Source organism: Passer montanus, unplaced genomic scaffold (assembly GCF_014805655.1).
Source record: "Passer montanus isolate IOZ18808 unplaced genomic scaffold, ASM1480565v1 scaffold40, whole genome shotgun sequence".
NCBI lineage: Eukaryota > Metazoa > Chordata > Aves > Passeriformes > Passeridae > Passer > Passer montanus.
The window spans coordinates 4,629,731-4,647,740 of NW_024368819.1; the positions used below are offsets into that span (position 1 = coordinate 4,629,731).

The 18,010-nt window shown below is 41.5% G+C and overlaps 2 protein-coding genes across 11 annotated transcripts in view; one reads left to right on the forward strand and one right to left on the reverse strand.

The window, feature by feature from the left end:
* Positions 1-3,619, reverse strand: part of QKI (QKI, KH domain containing RNA binding) — a 151,159-nt gene extending 147,540 nt beyond the window's left edge. For all 9 annotated transcript variants that reach the window (XM_039718944.1, XM_039718942.1, XM_039718941.1 and 6 more), the window contains exon 1: positions 3,363-3,619. In XM_039718944.1, coding sequence (XP_039574878.1) covers positions 3,363-3,504 — 142 coding nt within the window. In that variant the 5' untranslated portion in view covers positions 3,505-3,619. The remainder of the gene's footprint in view (positions 1-3,362) is intronic.
* A 496-nt stretch (positions 3,620-4,115) lies between these two features.
* On the forward strand, positions 4,116-15,708 carry LOC120506860. 2 transcript variants are annotated; one of them, XM_039718938.1, is made up of 4 exons: positions 4,116-4,618; positions 5,500-5,553; positions 9,400-9,515; positions 14,042-15,708. In XM_039718938.1, exons 1-4 carry the CDS (start codon positions 4,512-4,514, stop codon positions 14,095-14,097), a joined length of 333 nt encoding a protein of 110 aa, XP_039574872.1. In that variant the 5' UTR covers positions 4,116-4,511; the 3' UTR covers positions 14,098-15,708. The 2 variants fall into 2 exon arrangements, 1 of the variants encoding a protein (XP_039574872.1); XR_005628619.1 differs by lacking the exon at positions 14,042-15,708 and having other exon boundaries at positions 4,116-5,821; positions 9,400-10,953.
* Positions 15,709-18,010: the final 2,302 nt, after the last annotated feature.

The window sequence follows — 18,010 nt, forward strand, 5'->3', positions numbered from 1 at the left end:
ACAAAATGCTGCATGACAGAGATCATCTACCAGGTTGAGCACTAAAATTTTCTGAGATCAAGAAGTAGCATAGAGTTCAGAAAGGAGAACATGCTTTGGATAATACACGCAGCATAGAAATGGACCTCAAAAAAGCACATGTACATTCTGTACCCGAACCAGATTAGATGTACTGTTCACCTAAACTCACAGGTCTCTATCTCTTGCTGCATACAATTACAAGAAGTAACCACAGCAGAAGCCCATTCGAGTTCTGTTTTTAAATACTGGCATGTAACAATAAATAAGTAATAACAAAAAAACTACCCTAGCATTCCAGTAGGGAAGGCAATCCCACCTTTTATTTGTTTGAATTCTTAGGGTTATGACTTTATTTCTTCATTTCGATCAGCACACAAAATAAAAGACAATGGCTGATCCTAATATTATTCTTTTCAAGCATAAACAAAGCCTTCAGGAAAATGGTTGTATTATAACTAAAAAAAAACCTAAAAACAAACACCTACCTAAAGCACACAACAACGAACTAGAAGAAGCAAATCAAATGACAGGGTGGAGGGGGCAAAGAGGGAATGTGAACCCTATAGCTTTATTTTTGTATTATGTATACCTACATATACACGCACTTGCCCCAAATACTTGGTATTCTCAAGGGTGCCAGGAAACAACTGATGAAACCTTGAAATAATACACTTTTCAGTAAGCACATTAAATCCTGCAGACTTTTCCAGCAAACCTGCAGTTCACTATCACTAAACCCTTCTGCTGGAGGATGTCAGCGGAGCACACAGCTCAAGGTATTTAACACAGCCCCCACTGGTAACCAGGAGAGGTGTTTCACAGGGATACAGTCGCTCCAACTTCTCAACTGTTCACTGCCTGTTCCACCTATGGAATACTGCCTGTAGGCACACAACACGTGGAGGTCCATGCAAATACAGATACCTGCACAAATCCACCAGTATTTTGTCATTCTTTCGCGTCTTCTGCCAGGTTTGATAATTTTACTGCCCGAGTCAATAGTGGTGCTCGCGGACTCACGCCTCGGAAAAAAAAATAACTGGCGCCCCTTAGTGTTCAATTTCTGAAGTCTTGAAGCAATTTACTAGATTTGCATGAAACTTTTTTTTCAACATTCCAAAAAGTTTTCTGCCTCCACAATACTTCCACCCATTTGCCAACGTAAACAGGAAAAGCAGAAAAGCTTAAAGGGATAGCGGGCTTCTTCCAGAGACCATTTAGGAACACAGATTATATTTTATTTGCTTTTCTTTTGAAGAAGAGAGCGAAGAATAGTTCCAACACAGTCCTTAAACTTTTGTCAGCAAGTCACAAGAGAGCCCTCGCTTTGGAACTCCAATACTTTGCAAACAGACTTCCAGTTTTCAGTATTTCAAAATATACTACAAGATATAAGTATTTTGGGAATTCCTTTTTCAGTGTCCTTTTTGCATCGGGTAATGTTTTTCTTCCTTTTGTTCTCTGAAAATAAAAAAACAGCTTCAGGCCTCCTCCGGCCAAATACATAAAGTTGAAGACATTTAAGAATTTAAAAATCCATTATCAAACCTCTGGAAGGCTCATTTGTGCTATAATGAAGTCTTCTCAATCAAGTTTCTTCTTGATGTTTATTGTAAATCTAACTACTCTGAAGAGGTGTTCACTGTGATGACCAAGAACATAAGTTCTAAAATAGTTTTGCTCTTCATATCCACATTTGTGCCAATATAAATTCAAACTCCTCCAAGTATCTTGAAAATAAAAATAGGCTCTCCCATTATAATGCTTCCCACAATCCATATTTTAGTATTCTTCACCGTTTGTTTGGGTTTCTTTAAATTCCTCTATCGTTTATTTCAGAAGGTAGCATTTTCTCGACATGCTATTTTTGTGTCGTACTACAGTCGCTATCTCATTTTTACAGTCTTGGCAGAGGGCGGGGAGTTGTTCTACCAAATATAACCAGTTCTTTCATCTTCCGAGGTCAACAACTTCCCAAACTTCTTTTAGCGAAGAGGAAGACATCCGCAAACAAGAACCCTGACTCAAAATCTCGAAAATCAGTACTTCATACTAAGAATCCCAACAAGCTGAAACTGTATAAATTATTTATGGTCACATCATATTCTACAAAGCTATCAAATACAATTAAACAAACAGGTCCAAGTCTCCATAAAGCCTAACTTTAAAGTCATAGCAAAGGAAATGCCTTCGACAAGAAAAACAAATCTGTGAGCCCGAGTACAAGGCGAATTTAAAATACTAAGAACAAGTGTTTCTCCTAATTTTTCATACACAGTGGATCTCTTACTGTAGTGGGAAAACGTATGGGACACAGGAAGCTCCCAGTTTGTACTTTTCTTGTTAATTTCCAAACCGTGATTATTTATTTGTGAAATCCTAACCCTAAACAAAGTTATTAGGGAAAAAAATGGGGGCATGGGGGGGCCTCGCTCCGTGCCAGGACCGGGTGCGAGGCTGGGGTGGACGTTTGGCAGGAGCAGACCAGGCAATTTCGTAATCTTTTCTGTTTCTCCCCCTTCACTAAAGTCACACGTAGGAGTCTTTCAAGTTCAGTTTCTTTAAAAGGTAAGGACAGCTTGAGAGAAGAATTTGCTCGCTTCCCTTGCGATATAGGAAAATCGTAATTAGTTTGCGGCCAGTTCGGGGTGGGGTAGATCTGGAGCCGAAGAAAGAGCTCAGCCCCCCTCCGCCTTAGTCATTCAAGTCCAAGCAGCTTCCAGAACAGCCAAATCTCGAAACCAAACACCCCCCGCCCCCCCGGCGGGGGCCCTGGGGCCGGGCGGCGGAGCGCTCCGAGGGCGCCGGCAGGACCCCAGTGTCCCCCGCCGCCGCGGGAGGGAGGGATGGAGGGAGGGGAGCGCCAGCCGCCAGCCAGCCTTTCCCCTCCTCCCTGCCTTCCCCCAGAGCGCATTCCTGAGCTCCTCTCCTCGCTCCCTCCCCTCCGTGCTGTAGTTACCCTTCCCCCGGTTTAAGGAGATAGTGCGGAAAAGGGTAAAAATACAAAAAAAAAAAAAAAAAAGGAAAAAAAAATAAGGGGGAAAACCCTCCTGGGAGATAGGGGACCCGCGCGGCCGGGGCTGCCTCTCCCCTCCCACTCGCTCCCCGAGTCTCCCGGCACCGCGCGGCGGCGGCCAGGGCGGGGAGAGCCCGCACTTCCCCTTTGTTTTCGGCTCCCCAGCCGGGGCCGGGAGCGTGCGGGGAGCAGCGGGGAGAGCGGAACAGGCCCCGGGCCGTCCCCGCAGCCCGGCCGGGCCGGGGCGGGGGGCCGAGCGGGATTCCCGGGCCGGGGGAGGCAGGGCAGGGCAGCGGGGCGGGGGCGGCCGGGTGAGCGCTTTTACCTTCGTCCAGCAGCCTCTCGAGGTGGTTGAAGATCCCGCAGAAGTTGGGGAGGCTGCTCATCAGCTTCTTGTCGTTCATCAGCTGCATCAGGTAATCGGGGCTCGGCTTCGGCTTCTCCTTGGTTTCCATTTCCCCAACCATATTCCAAGCCCGCGCAGAGACGGCGAGCGCCCGCAGCAGCTCTGCCGAGCAACGCGACCGCGGCACGGGGCGCCCGGCTGGATCCGGGCGGGCAGGGAGGCGGTGGGGGAGGGGAGGGGGCTCAGTGCTATGTCATCTTGATGCATCATATCCAGGAATTTAGACCCAGTTTCCGCGGGGCCCCAGGGGCCAAGAAAAAAAAAAAAAAAAAAAAGAAAAAAAAGAGGAAACTCGGTAGAAACCCCCGTGCGGGCTGCGCCCTCCTCTCCGGGCACAAGGACCCGCTGCCGCCTCTCGGTGCTGCCGCCGCCGCTTCCCTGCTCCGTGCGCCCTCGGCCGGCGCAGTCCTCGGTGTGTCCCCCCTCCTCCTCCTCCTCCCGCGCACACACACGCCGAGCCCGGTTCTCCTCTCGGCGCTGCCCCCTGTCTCCGCGGCGGGGGAGGGAGGGAGGGGACGCGCGGGGCGGGCGGGCGCTGCTGGCGCAGCGCCGCTTGGCGGAGCCACAGCTGTCCCTCCCTCCCTGCTTCCCTCCCTTCCGCTCCGGGGGCCCGGGGCGGCGGCGAGGGTACAGCGGGCTTCCCGTGCGGCTCCCGCCCGGCCCCGCCGCGCGGAGTGGGCGGTGCGGACGGCGCGAGGAGCGATTCCCGGTCGGTCCCGGGGCCGCGCGGGGAGCGGGGAAGCCGCCAGAGTGCCCCGGCAGCCACCCACCGGCTCCGCGGGGCGGGGAGGGGTGAGCAGGGAGAAGCGGGGCTGCCGGGGGCCGCTCTCCGCGGCTGCGGGGTCACGGGAGCGCCGGGTGGCCGCGGGCGGGGCGCGGAGGGGGTCGGGGTCCGTCCGCTAACGCGGGCGGGCACGGCCCGAGTTGAGCGCGCAGCGCCTGTCCCGGCCGGCAGCCCTGCCGCTGAGCTCCTTGGGGCCGAGCCTCCGGCGGGGCTGCGCCTCGCCCGTGTCGCTCGTAGGGCAGCGCCGCGATCGGCACCGGCCGTGGCTCCTTTGACGGGCTTGGATGGGAGACGTGACGGGAGCAGCGGTGTCTGGCAGCCAGAACCAAAATTACCGTGCTCCATCCGCTGTAGCCGCAGAGGCAAAGAAAGCAGCGCGACGCGGTTGCTTGTACGTATTCCTCCTTCCCCACGCAGCTACTCGGTGCTCTTCTTGGTGTTCAGCACTTCGGAGGCTGTCAGGAAGCTTTGAGGCAGTTCGCGGTAGCTTGGCAGAGCTTTTGTAACAAAGCTGGATAAAAATCGCTGCATTCTTCACGTAGCTCGCTGAAAGCAGTCATATTTCATAGGTCTAGGTATAAAGTCTAGCTGTTGCTTGAAATCTGTAAAAAATTCAGATGCATTTCAATACATACTGCACAGTATTTGAAGATACTTTCAATGTTAGGTTAATGGCAATGAACAATGCTTCCTAAACTAAAAAGAAACAGACACACGTCATCTTGACAGGTGTACAATGTCATTGGGTATTGTCAAGCAGTGTTAACTCTGCTTTTCCTGAAAGATGTGCATTGACAAAAATATAGAGAATGCATAGTTCTCATAACAGTAAGAATGCCTTGGATTATTGCATTGTGTCCAGTGTTCATTGTATATTCCCCCTTTAAACAGGCAGACAGACCTCATTATTTGGACACTGGAGTTTTTGTGTCATTTCAGGGTTTTGTTTACATTAGTAGAAATTAATGGCTTATGTAAGGTAAGTCAATCCTACTGCTTCCATCCTTAAAAAATTGTATATTCGCTAAGAAAATAATGTCTTTGTTATCAAAGAATAGCAGTGTTACAAACCATTATTTTAAATATAGATTCTTAGTTCATCAATAGCTTGCCCACAACACACCGCAGTGTGCTCATGGATGACAAAACAATGCGGTTTCTATTTAGTAACATGATCTTGTTTGCTCTGTTCTAACCTTGTCTTAAGATTGTGACAAGCTAAAATACAACTTTACATGCTTAACAAAATTGCTATTGTTTTGTTTCTTGTAGACCAGTCTGGACAAGGATGCATTTTTGTAGCCCTTTGCTACCAGCCCTTAGCTGGTGAGTGAAGGCTCTTTTTAACCCCGAGAAACCATGCTGTCGAATCCTTCCATTTGATTAAGGGCATCTGCTGAACAGCAAGCTTTCCTCTTAAAATTAGATGAACGTACGTGATGTTAGAATAATTGTTCTGGACTGATGATTCTCACAGTAAAAATAGCATATGGAGATTTTCAGCAGATTTGGTGCAGCTGTTCCCATACCACTTCATTATTGCTTCTTGCACGTAGAGAGTTTCCAGTGCTCAATTGTAAGCAGACAATACAAGGTAAGAAATACCAGCACAAGTTGTTGTGCAGTAACACCAGTAATCTACTAATGGGAACAATATAGTTTGCTCTAATATATTTTGTTCTCATTTAGTGAAAACTGAGATGGTGCACATCAACCCTTGTGGAATCACTCATGCCAGGGCAATGCAAAATTCAAGCTCTGGTTTGCTCGGTTGTTATGCTGAATTATTTTCTCAGCCAGAGCAGTACAGAAATTGAGGCAAAGCTATGTGGTGAAGCTGCCCGTTTAATTAGGCATAAATGACAGGAAGAGTTCTCATCCTTGATTTTTTCCATAGATGCTTCAAAACTCTGAATTTAAGTCTTTAGGAAAAAGCCCTTGGAAAAGCATAATGTTTTAATAAAATGCAAAAAGCTCATAATTGGTTTCAGATAGGCAAATCAACATGGTGTCTTTCTTTAGCAAGTACACAGCAAAAACCAAAAACACTACCTGAAAACCCCTATCAGCATACTTTACGTTTTTCTCTCTCCCTTTACCTTCCCACACTCCCACATTGTATTAAAGGGTGTTTTAAGAATTCCTGGGAGAATAAAGTTGAATTAATTGAGGTTAAAGAGCTGTGAGAAGGCATAGCTCCCATCAAGACTGGCATGACTACAGCCTGATCTATTAAAACAGTAGAAATGCTTTTGCACTCTCTTAATTTTACAGCTTTCCCATGGGGAAGGAAGGCTGGGGGGAGGACATGGTACAGGCCTGGGTAAACAGGTTCTGTGATATGGGGGAGAGGTGTGGTGTTGATATCAGGGAAGGGGAGGGGGCAGGGAGGTAGAGTTTGCTTAGTCTGTTTAAAGATAACCAGGTCTTGTGGTCTTGTACGGTTCTTTTGGTAATTACCCAATGTCTCAGCTTCTATCTAGACACAAGCAGAAATTCCTATCTTCTGCTGTGTTTTCATCTAGGTAGCCCTTCTTGTATCATGTAACCTGTAGTACTCTCCAAGTTTCTCTTTTAAGGCGAAGTTTTATTGCATTAATCTAATCTCAAAGTTAAAAGAATTATGATAATGCCAGCAGCAGCCTCTGTGTATTACAGTAAAGGCCTGCAATGATCATAAAAAGCAAATTCAATTACTGCTATAATGTTCATAGCTGATAACACCTTTGGAAATAGAGGCAAAGGCTAATGACTACTGGGAAGCACGCTCTTTCAAAAGTGTTGGCTATTACTTCCAGTGTCTCTGTTGGCCAAATCATAGGCATAGGCTGTTGGATGTCATCAGCCTTCTGTGATGCTGTCCATAACAGGAAGGTATTTATATGCTGTACTACTCTTCTTTAGGGAAAGAAGCAATTCTTCACTCACCCATTACAGCCACTTGAAAAAAATACATTGTGTGTGTGATTCAGTATAGAATCATTCATGGTGTACAAAGAGTAGAGCTACTGTAATCAAACATGCCCAAAAACAGATGAGCATCTGAAATACATTTATCTCTGCAGAGTGATGAATTCCTTAACAGAGTAAGGTCTACAGCCAAACTAAAAATCTCAAGGACCAGTTACATGAAAAGTCTGTGCTGTGTTTGACAACAAAAACATATTTCCCTTGACAGTAAAGCAAACTGACAGGTACCTTTACAAGCAGAAGCTGTAGTAGTGTGTCATTCAAAGAAGTAAGCAGATGATGTAGTGTTCAAAAGGGACGTGTCTGAGTATTCTGTGTAATCCTGGAAGAGATAATGCCTGTATTTGTCCAGTAGGGTTGTTATGTGATTGCTGAAGAGCTGAAAGATGAAGACTTTAAGCACACCTTAGTCTGGAAAGATTCAGATTTGTATCTCTTATACTTTAAAAGCTCCTTCGAGCTGTACAACAACTGTGAAGAAGGGTGTAGTAAGCCACAATATCAACTCCTGGTAGAACTGGCTCTTCCTCAGGCTGGAATAAAGGAGCCAGAAGAGATACCTTTGTGATTCATCCACTTACACAAGAGTAGGAAGAGCTACATTCTCGTTGTTCCTGTGGCTGTGTATTAATTATGCAGTCATTAAGCTGGGGAGAAAAGACAATGCTAAGTGAAAATAAAGGGTTTTTTTCCACTTTTGGCCTAAATCTTGTACCCATCAGCTTTCTTTATAAGGTGTGTGTTTCATATCTGTTACAGGACACTGTTACCACTGTTACACGGATAGGAAGGAGGGGACTAAATTCTGCTTGATAAAATAGTAAGCATAACTCTCAATAGTTAGGGAGGGCAGGGGTACCTCTGTGTTGGGCTTCACATTATCTACCTGCCTATCTAGAGTTAAGCACGGAAAAGATGTAAATTGATACATACTAGAGTGTATTACAGCTGTGTTCAAGACTACCAAGACTATAGAATTATCACCTAGGGGATTGCACTTTGGAGTAAATTCCATGGGTTTGCAATAGCTGTACATGCAGTTTCTTTAAGTGCTAGGCAGACATTTTTTCTAGAAAAGATAGCCTTTTAGCAAGAATAAGAGGTGTGTCTATCTAGAGAGGGTGGTGCTTCTGCTGTGCTCTTGAGAAATTTCTGTGCATTAAAAACAAAGTTTAGATGGATTTCATTTCCCACTGTCCACTAGGAGATGAAAATGAGGTCTCAGGTATGTCAGTATTACAGCATTGTTGAGAAAGGCAGAAAATGGTTAGAAGGAGGAAAGGAAAGGCAATCTGACGAGGCATAGAAAAGAAAAAAATGCTAGCAGTTAGAGAAAAAACTAAATTGAGGTACTGCATTATTAACATAAAATGTATCCACTTTATCATCTTCATAACAGCATTTAAAATTAAAAGGCAGGGGCAACACTATTTACAGAACATATTTGAATCCTGTATTTTTAAGGTATGTTTTGCCTCTAAGCTCATAATATTCCTACACCTTATAATTTATAAACACTGGCATTGTTTTAGTGCATTTTACAGGTGGATTATCAGTAATTGATAGCTCTTCTAGGTCAATAAAAGAAGCCAACTAATTCCTTGGAACACACCATGCAGTGTTTTCCCAGTGTTTCTAGCCCCATGGCTTCAGTTAGTGTGCTAGGTTATGACACTTTTCCACTTCTGCAGTCACACAATTATTACCTTAGCTGTGTAGCTCTGTGCTCACATGGGGAGGAATTTCAAGTGGCTTCTGGCCTGTCTCTTTTGGTAGCCAGCCCGTGCCCCACATTGCAAAGTGGGAGTAGCAGTGAGTGTGTGTTACTGTGAATGCTGCCCAGACCTATGGGGCACTGAAATAGCCATTGCTAAATATAATACCTGCCAGTGGAAGTCCAGCTAATGCACATTCAAATTTTAAAAATTACAGTATTATCATATCTGGAAATTAGGAATATTGAGAGCCCAGAAATATTTCAGACACATTTGGGGGTTTTTACCTTCTGTTTGTTTTGAAGTACATGCCCAAGTTTAAAACTGTCCAGGATGACATTGTGCATTTTAATTGATGCAGTCATGTCAAATATAGTAGTACCCTCAGCAGATTTTTTTAAATTTGATACCTGTAGCTAAAAATACAGTGTTGAAAGACATACTTGTGTGTAAGATACATAACCAGTATTTTTACTTTTCACCACAGTGAGAAGTGTTTTCACCTAAACAATAGGATTAAAAAAATAAGTAGTTCATATATGGGAAATTTGCAGATTTATTTTGGCCACCACAGTGGCAAAGAGCTGACACCTAAAGAAACAGGTAAGTTTTGTTTTTCAGGTGCACCATGTTCGGTAAAATACCAGAGTGTATTGGTTACTGTGAAATATGAATGTTTTCAGTCCTTAACTTTGTAAATAGATTTAAATTAGCCATTCTTCTCAATTATGACTAAAACAGAATTTAAAATGCAGCTGAAGCATTAATTTAACTTTTCATTTTAACGTGCGAAATGTGAATGCATATGTATATTGACTTACACTGTGGGATTGCATATGGTGATGTGTTGCATATGGTTCTTAATGTTCAGTACTTACACAGCAGCATTTCTTACAAAAGGAGCATATATTTAACTGGACAGAAAACATCTAAACAAATGATAAGAAAACTTCAGCCTTTTTTAAAACTGCAGTAATGAGCAAGAAACATTTGTATTGTTTGACCTTCTAAGAAAATGTAATTAATCAGTCTGAAAAGGCCAGAGATATATATTTTTTTTTTACTAGAATTCTTCTTTTTTTACCTGCTGAAAATACTTTATATTTTCCAAGTCTTTAGTAAATGTGAATCCTTGTTTTAATGGTGAAGAGAAATATGTGGAGCTACAAAGCTGTGAGAAAAGAAAGGGACTAAGCTGTACGAGTGTTGAAAGCTTCTGGAGATGAGACAGAGTTGCTCAACAGTGTTCATCCAAAGCAAAGGACAGAGCAGTGCTACAGTGCTTGTTGATTACCCACACAAAGACCATTGTGCTTCCATGCTGTAGTATTCTCAGAGGCTCTTTTTTAATCTGCCCATTGCTATTGGTGCCTTTTCTCTAAAAGGAAACAACAGCGTTCAGTTTCTTAATATTTTCTAATGGTCCTTTTTCACTTTAGGAAGCCTAAACTCTGTTTTGATTGTGGGTGACTCATTGTCTCTCATTTGTTCCTCCTACCCACAGTCTTTCTGTTGAGTGTGGGAGATTTTTCCTGGAATATAGTAGCCACATATATTTGAATTATCATATGCCCTGGAATCCATTTCACTGTTTCCTACTCTTCAGAAGCTATGAAACATTTTGTAGTCAAATACTTCAAGTTGCTTGCATGAAAGACATTATAAAAGTGCAGAGCATTATTGCGTAACCACTCACATAAATTCAGAATTTCCTTACAGAAACAGGAAGCATCCCAAATCTCATGCCATCTTTGTTGGATATTTGTAGGCTGATGCATTTTAAGTCCCTATTTGACTGTCACCAGAGCTCAAAGGCCAAGGCATAACAATCAGTAAAACATGACTCTTGGGCTCAGAGCCAAAAGGTGGACATTGCTGGCTTGTTTGCTTATCTAGGAGGTCTGGCTCATTTTGAGCTGCAGTCACATTATACAAGATGGTATCATCCTGTATAACCAGTGCTGGATCTGATTATTTAGAACGAATTCATTGCTTGATCCTAGTAAGTCGCTGTTACAAGTTCATAAGCACAATAAAGGATAGGATTATATAACCAGTGCTGGATCTGATTATTGTGTAGAACCAATTCATTGCTTGATCCTAGTAAGTCGCTGTTACAAGTTCATAAGCACAATAAAGGATAGGATTCGCTTGCCTTGTGGTATTCCACTTGACTCTCCAGAAGTTCACTTTAGTCACATAGTTTTTGCATGGCATTTGCCTGCTCTGTGCAGATGTGTTTTACACCTCTTGGACGTCTGGAGTGGCCATTGCAAAGTGTTGAGCCGTCAGCTGCATCTCACTGCAAACATACAGAAACGTTTTTTGTTAACCACTTCTGCTCTTGGCATAGTTTGAACAACAGCTTGGGTTCAGAATTTTGACAAGAACAGAACTGACTCTTGAAGGTAATGCAGTCATTCCCTAGCTTTGACTTTCAGAAGTGTGTTAATATTTTACATTCATCTAGCCCTTGTGTTGGGCACACCACAGAGTAGAGGCACAGGGGGATAAGCTGAAAAGTTCTCTGTGATGTAGAGGCAAAATACATACAAAAATCACTGCAGCTAAATTTGCAGTGTCAGGAAATCTCACTTTACACTGCTGGCCATTCTCAAATTCTTGATTTTTTTTAAAAAAAATTCTTCATGTGAAATGTTTTGTGCTTGGTCTCAGATTATGACTGAAATATAGGGAAGGGAAAAAATGCATTTCTTGTAGGTTCAAATTACTTCTGTACAGATCCATTCATGTGAGTCTCGATATTCCTGTTTGTTTAGAACGTGAGAAGTTTCCAACTTTAGAACTTTTCTTTGTAGATGCTTTTAAGGACCCTTCTCTAATAGGCAGCTTTTTATTATGGAAGTTACTGTACAGTTCATAAATAAGGGTGATCACTGAAATGTTAATGTTATCTCTTTTGGTATTGTATTTGTTTAAAAATGCATCTATGAAAGTTTTATGGACAGTTCTTCACCTTTTAGGTATTTAAATAACTTCTCAAATTGTTAAAGAAAGGTGATTACACTTCTTTGATTGCAGGGGATTTTTTTGACAGAACAGGTATGACAGCTGTCTCTGGTTTTAGCACGTGCATACCCTACACATCTCAAATCCTGATAGGACTAAAAAACTGTTAACCTGTCAGTACAGCAGAGAAATGCAGAAATCTTTCCCAGAGAGTATACTCTGCTGTTCAATTTTCATAACAATACTGTTTGTATATGTATTAACAAATAAAAACTTGGTCTGGCAGCATGCACATATGAAAGTTTTATGGACAGTTCTTCACCTTTTAGGTATTTAAATAACTTCTCAAATTGTTAAAGAAAGGTGATTACACTTTGATTTTGCAGAAGATTTTTTTGACAGAACAGGTATGACAGTTGTATGACACGGTTTTAGCACATGCATACCCTACACATCTCAAATCCTGATAGGACTAAAAACCTGTTACCCTGTCAGTACAGCAGAGAAATGCAGAAATCAGTTTCCCAGAGAGTATACTCTGCTGTTCAATTTTCATAACAATACTGTTTGTATATGTATTAACAAATAAAATCTTGGTCTGGCAGCATGCTCAGAAAACAGGAGGTTGTGGCACGAACCATACAGGAAAAAAAAGTACTGTTAATATTTGTTGTAATGTTTTGATTAAAGAAGGTCAACATGAAAATACATATTAAATAATCCAACTTAGACAGCTTTCCTTCTTCCCACTGTAGAAGGGTCTGTAAAGTTCCTGTTCTTTGGGAGGCTGGCAAACCATTTCACTGCTAGAGGTGGAAGGAAGGCACTGCTTGACCTAAAGCATTTCCCCATCTCTAGAATTTTTCTACTTGATTTTGAGAAGTCATGACCTAGCCAATTAGATGGCCAATTTTCAGGCCAGAAGGTGGTCTTCCCTTTAGCAAGTCAATTAAAATATACATCCCTACCTTGGTTTTCCTTCCAGGTAGTCTATTTATAGCTATCCATCTGATTTCCATTACTAGAGGCATAATTGATCTCTTGTCCCATTTTGAAGCTTATATGCACCTGTCTTACAGGTTCATAGCAAAAATCAATTATCCCTCTGGCTACAGATACATCCTGGTGCTTCATTAGGAGTTTGTCTGTGTAGGTGGAGTCCTGCATGTCAGAGTGGCACCAGGTGACGAGCTGGGGAGTCAGAGCAGCTTGCATGCTCCTGCTTGGACCTGATGTCACACTGGTGTGGTCACTGACAGGGTTTTGAGGAGGTCTGGTCACAAAAACCAAAAACCAGCCAACCAAAAAACCCCACTTCAGCTGAGGTTGTTTAAAGAGGAGACTGAAACAGGTTAATTTGAAAACAGCGTGCTTGGACTCTTCTGTTTTCACAAGTCCGTAATAGAAAATTAGCAGTGTAGTAAGATAAGTGATTATGTGACTGCAATGACCACTTTGCATGTAGTATTTATGTAACTTTGCTGTAATTCAATTTACCTGGCTGATGTGGAGTTTGATTAATTCAGTAAGTTACACCTATTTCATTACAAGTTTGTCCTCACAAAAAAAAAAGCAAACCAAAAGCAAAAAAAAAAAGAAAAAAACAAACACCACCCCCCCCAAAAAAAAAAATCTGTTTTGGATATTTGTGATCAAGAATTTTGTTTTCTGTGAAACCATTAGCTCTGTCTGATAAGACTTTAGTTGTCTTTATGCCCTTTTTGCTGAAAAGAATACCTAAAATCAGCAGTTGTAGATCAGAAGTCCTTGTATGTAGGTAGCATGATGTAATAACTCAAAATTCATTTATCTCAGATCATAAAAAATAATATATTATACATTCCCTCATTTAAAAAAAATTAAAATATATAAAATAAATTTATGGAATCCCAAACTATTCTGTGACTGTTCAATTGTGAGAGTTCAGTAAGTCCTGAATTTTATTGGTGGTCTGGTTTTTCATCTGTAATTTTTGATGGTGTTGTTTGTTACAAACAGTGGAGTTTTCTATGTAAATATATACAACCCTTGGTCCAAGTTGTATAGGTTTTTAGCATGCTTTAAGCTACATCATGATGTCATTATCTCTCATTAATTGTCAAATTACCTAAAATTACTTTTCGTATAACCTACTTGTCCTTTTATGTAAATTATTTAAGTTTGTATGTCAGTGTGTGGACCACAAGCAGGTAGAGAAATTTCTCCAGCTTCCTAAATGTGAAGTATTTTTCTTCTCCTCTGGCAAAATTACCCGCTAGAAGCAAACCCGGCTGAAGCTGGCACAGCCTTTGCAAAGGCAGCGTGGGTCATGCGCAGAGCCCAGCCAAGCAGCGAGACTGAGATTGTATTGACAAGAACAAGATGAATGGCCCCCTGGAGACTATGGGGTTTGTATGCTCGTTTCCACCACCTTTTCATCCTTTTGTACCCCCTTTCAGTTCATATGCAGATTAACTCAAAGCAAGTCCACACTAAATACTCTTTTTCACTTTAGTTTTGGAAGGTAGGTGGAGGATCTAAATATTTATGAGGCTTTTTTGCTCTGGTTTATGATGCACTCTTGTTGAATGTTGAGGAATTACGTTAATGAATGCATGCCTGCACACACAGACACAGAAACCAGGCAAAAGGAAAGAAAACCACACAAAGCATTGTCAGCTCTAATGTCAGTGCTTACTAAAACAGTTCCCATTAAAAAATAAAAAGGAAAGAGATTTAAAATCCATTGCCAGGAGAAAAATAAATTGTATGGCTGAGCACAAAAGAAAGAACAAAGTTTCATCTTTGCTTTCCTCAGCTGTAAATGAAGCTCTTGTTTCAGCTCTGAATAAAATTGAAATAAAACATGTTAATGAGAGCTTGTCTGAAGTCTTAACTGGATTTGTATTTTCAGTAATAAAAGACCAAGCTTCAGTCCTGTACAAGTTTCCTTTAACACCAGTCGTAATAAACATGATATTTTTTAGTGTGAAACAAGATGCAGTTAAATATACTTTAATTAGACTTCCAAGTCAGATAATTAAATGACACTGTTCTTGCCATGATCTTGCTAAGTTCAGTACACTTATTCAGGAGCCTTAGTTTTTATGAGACAGGATTTTTATGAAAATGGAACTTTTTTATTAAATAGAATATACTGAGATTATAGCCAGATATACTAGAATATTAATTTATTTTCAGAATGGTTAGTTCAAAACTGTAACTTAAGGAACATTTTTTCTATAGATGGAAAAGTAAATGGCATTAAAATTCTACTACTGAAATATGGGCATATTAATTATTTTACATTTACATTGTCAAAAAGAGTTGCCTCTTCAACTTACGATTATCTCTGCCTTCCTTCTATCCCTTTTTATTCTCTAGTGCACACATAGCTATGCCAGACAGGGCTGCAGCTCACACAAGTGGGACAGTAAATTCTGCAGAACAAGAGATTTTAAAATGTGCTTTTGTGCTATAATTAAAAAACATACTGAAGCAATTGCAAAATAGTAGCTCTTCAAGTGGAATAGTATTTCTCTGTCTAGACTCAATTTTTCATATTAAAAATATGCATATTTGAAGTTCATAAAACATTGTCCTAATAAATGTTTGTTTTTATGGTACTTCATGTTCTAGGTATTCGGTTACCTATGTAATTAAATTGAATAAACCCATCCATATTTCATTTGTTCTGAACTTCTTGGTTTTGATCTTAAAACACTGATTTTGCTATTTTCAGTTACTTTGCCTGTGTTACTCAAGGGTTAAGCGAAACAACTTTGTTTAGCAGATCCCAAAACAGTAAAGCTGTATATGACCTAATAAAAAATTAGTATTTAACAATTGAAATTGCATCATTTTTGTTTAAGCTGTTATCCTTTAGCGTAAATCTTCTCCCTCTTGCCTTTTTTTTAATATAAGTCTACATAGCCAATTGTGACCACAGATACCATATTAGATATTGCTCAAGTACTTAAACTCCTTGAATGTGAATTTAAAAAAAAATAAAAATCTCAGTTTTCTCTGGCAACGGGTGAGATTTCAAATTTACCTGGACTTCTCCATCCTGGAACAACTGAAGCACTTATGTGTTACCTTAGCCAAACATATTTGCCCACCTGTATAATGATGTGCTTTTCCTCTGGGGGTGGATTTGCAGGAAAGGGAAGCAGGACTTCCTTCTATGTATACATGTACAACATGCAGTGGACTAAAAAAAAATGCATCAAGCTGGTAAATGTTGGAAGAAAAGAGCATCAGGGAGATGACATACTTGAATAAACTGAAGGAGAAAGGTAGAGGCGTAGCAAAAAGTCTTTATATGGAGGACTGTGGAATAAAAACCAAAGAGAGTCCTTGGCTTGAGCAAGAACTTTTGGGGGTTCCCTTTAAGCTGCTAACATTCCCAAAGAGAGGAGATAAAATACAGCACACTGGCTGAGGTCCTTTTTGTGGGATGAGAAAGATGGATGAACTATAGGCCCAACTGAGGGAGCAGGCACATCAGAGTCCTGGAGAAGGCTTTCATTTGTAATACCAAGTAAATACCCACGCGTACACAAAAAAAAAAAAAAAAAAAAAAAAAAAAAAAAAAAAAACCCACCCAGAGCCAAAGAGGTTGTAGTGCCCAGGAGTGCCATGTTAATCATGAGGAAAGCAATTATCTCTGCTTTTCCCACCCCAGAGCCAAAGAGGTTGTAGTGTTGTAGTGCCAGGAGTGCCATGTTAATCATGAGGAAAGCAATTATCTCTGCTTTTCCCAAAAGGAAGTGGCACAGGAAAATTTAAGAGCAGACAAAGATCATCAGCCTGAGCTGGGCATCATGTGCCTGTCAGCTGCACCTCCAGCCAGCACGCTGATGGTAAGAGCAAGCTGCCTTCTCCAGGCCCAGAGGTTCGTGTGGAAAGGGGCCCGTGTGAGGAGCCAGAAAGTCTGGACCAAGGAGACCTGTGGCCTGTGCACTAGCTAGCTCACATTCTTTAAATGGAATTTAGGACATCAGCTGTTACCTGTGCTGGCTGCTTTGTTTCTTCCACTGAAGCCAATCTGCATCCACACATTTCTGACCTATTGGAGCAATCTCTGCTTCCCGAAGATGGAAACACACAAATTCACCTGTGAAAATACAATACCTATTCTTTCAGTACATTCTTAAAGGCAAGACCATGGGCCTACCTAGTGATCTTCTGCCTTCAGAGGTTTTGGTTCAGCCATTCCTCACTTTCTTGATCACAGTCCTACAAACAGATCCAGACTTTGGGTCCCAATGTAAAACCCTAACTCTTTCCCCTTTTCTCCTGGAGAAAAGGGGAAAAAATAAAAAAAGAGGAAAAAACAAAAGTAATGGTACTGATTATAAGGACCTAAATTATAGCACTGTCAGGATTACCAAACAGGTTAATATTTCCAACAATAGGAACTCCCTTTTGTTTGTACTCTCTCTACATTTTTTACTATCTTTCCTCTGAATTTGTTTAAATTCAGAAATCACAAGATATGTAAGGATTGAAAAAAATTTTAAAACCCACAACAATGGAAATTGCAGGTAATTTCTTTCAACACTCAACTTTTGTGGTGAACACCAAAAATGACGGATATTCCTTTTTCTTGAGGCTGATTCTAAAGCATTGTCACATTATACCTGAAGGCAGTGGTGTGCAGGTATGTTTTTCAAGAAAGTACTTTCATGGGTCCACCTAATCTTGAGGCTGAGATCTTTCCAAATGACATCCTGCATAAATTTCCCTTCTTTTTTTTTTTCCTTCCCAAAAACAAATTTCCTACAGCTGAATCACAGCATTCTAAATGGAGTCTGCCACCCGCCTAAGCTATGAGAAGTCTAGCTGTCTCCATACTCGTGTGACACCGTCATCTCACAGATGGGAGGTGTATCCCCACGGGTGGCACTGAACTGAGAGGAAATCTGAAAAACCTTTTTCATTTTTTTTTTTTTTTTTTGCGAATTTGATGTACAGGATTACAGTATTTTGTGCCTAAACAACTGAATTAGGTGTAGAACCCAAAAACGCTCTCTCTGTACTCAAGGATGCCTCAAATTCTGCTGAGATGGACCTAGGGGTTGTAGCAGACAGAAAGGTACAGGTGCTGAAGCCACAATTTCCAAAGTGCTTAGAGGTCTAACATA

Bases quoted from the DNA above. Each gene is read 5' to 3' on its own strand.
- LOC120506860 (XM_039718938.1), top strand. From the start codon at position 4,512: ATGGGAGACGTGACGGGAGCAGCGGTGTCTGGCAGCCAGAACCAAAAT. The intron at 5,554-9,399 runs GTGAGTGAAGGC...TTTTCACCACAG, and splicing joins TTGCTACCAGCCCTTAGCTG to TGAGAAGTGTTTTCACCTAA. The intron at 9,516-14,041 runs GTAAGTTTTGTT...AAATTATTTAAG, and splicing joins GCTGACACCTAAAGAAACAG to TTTGTATGTCAGTGTGTGGA.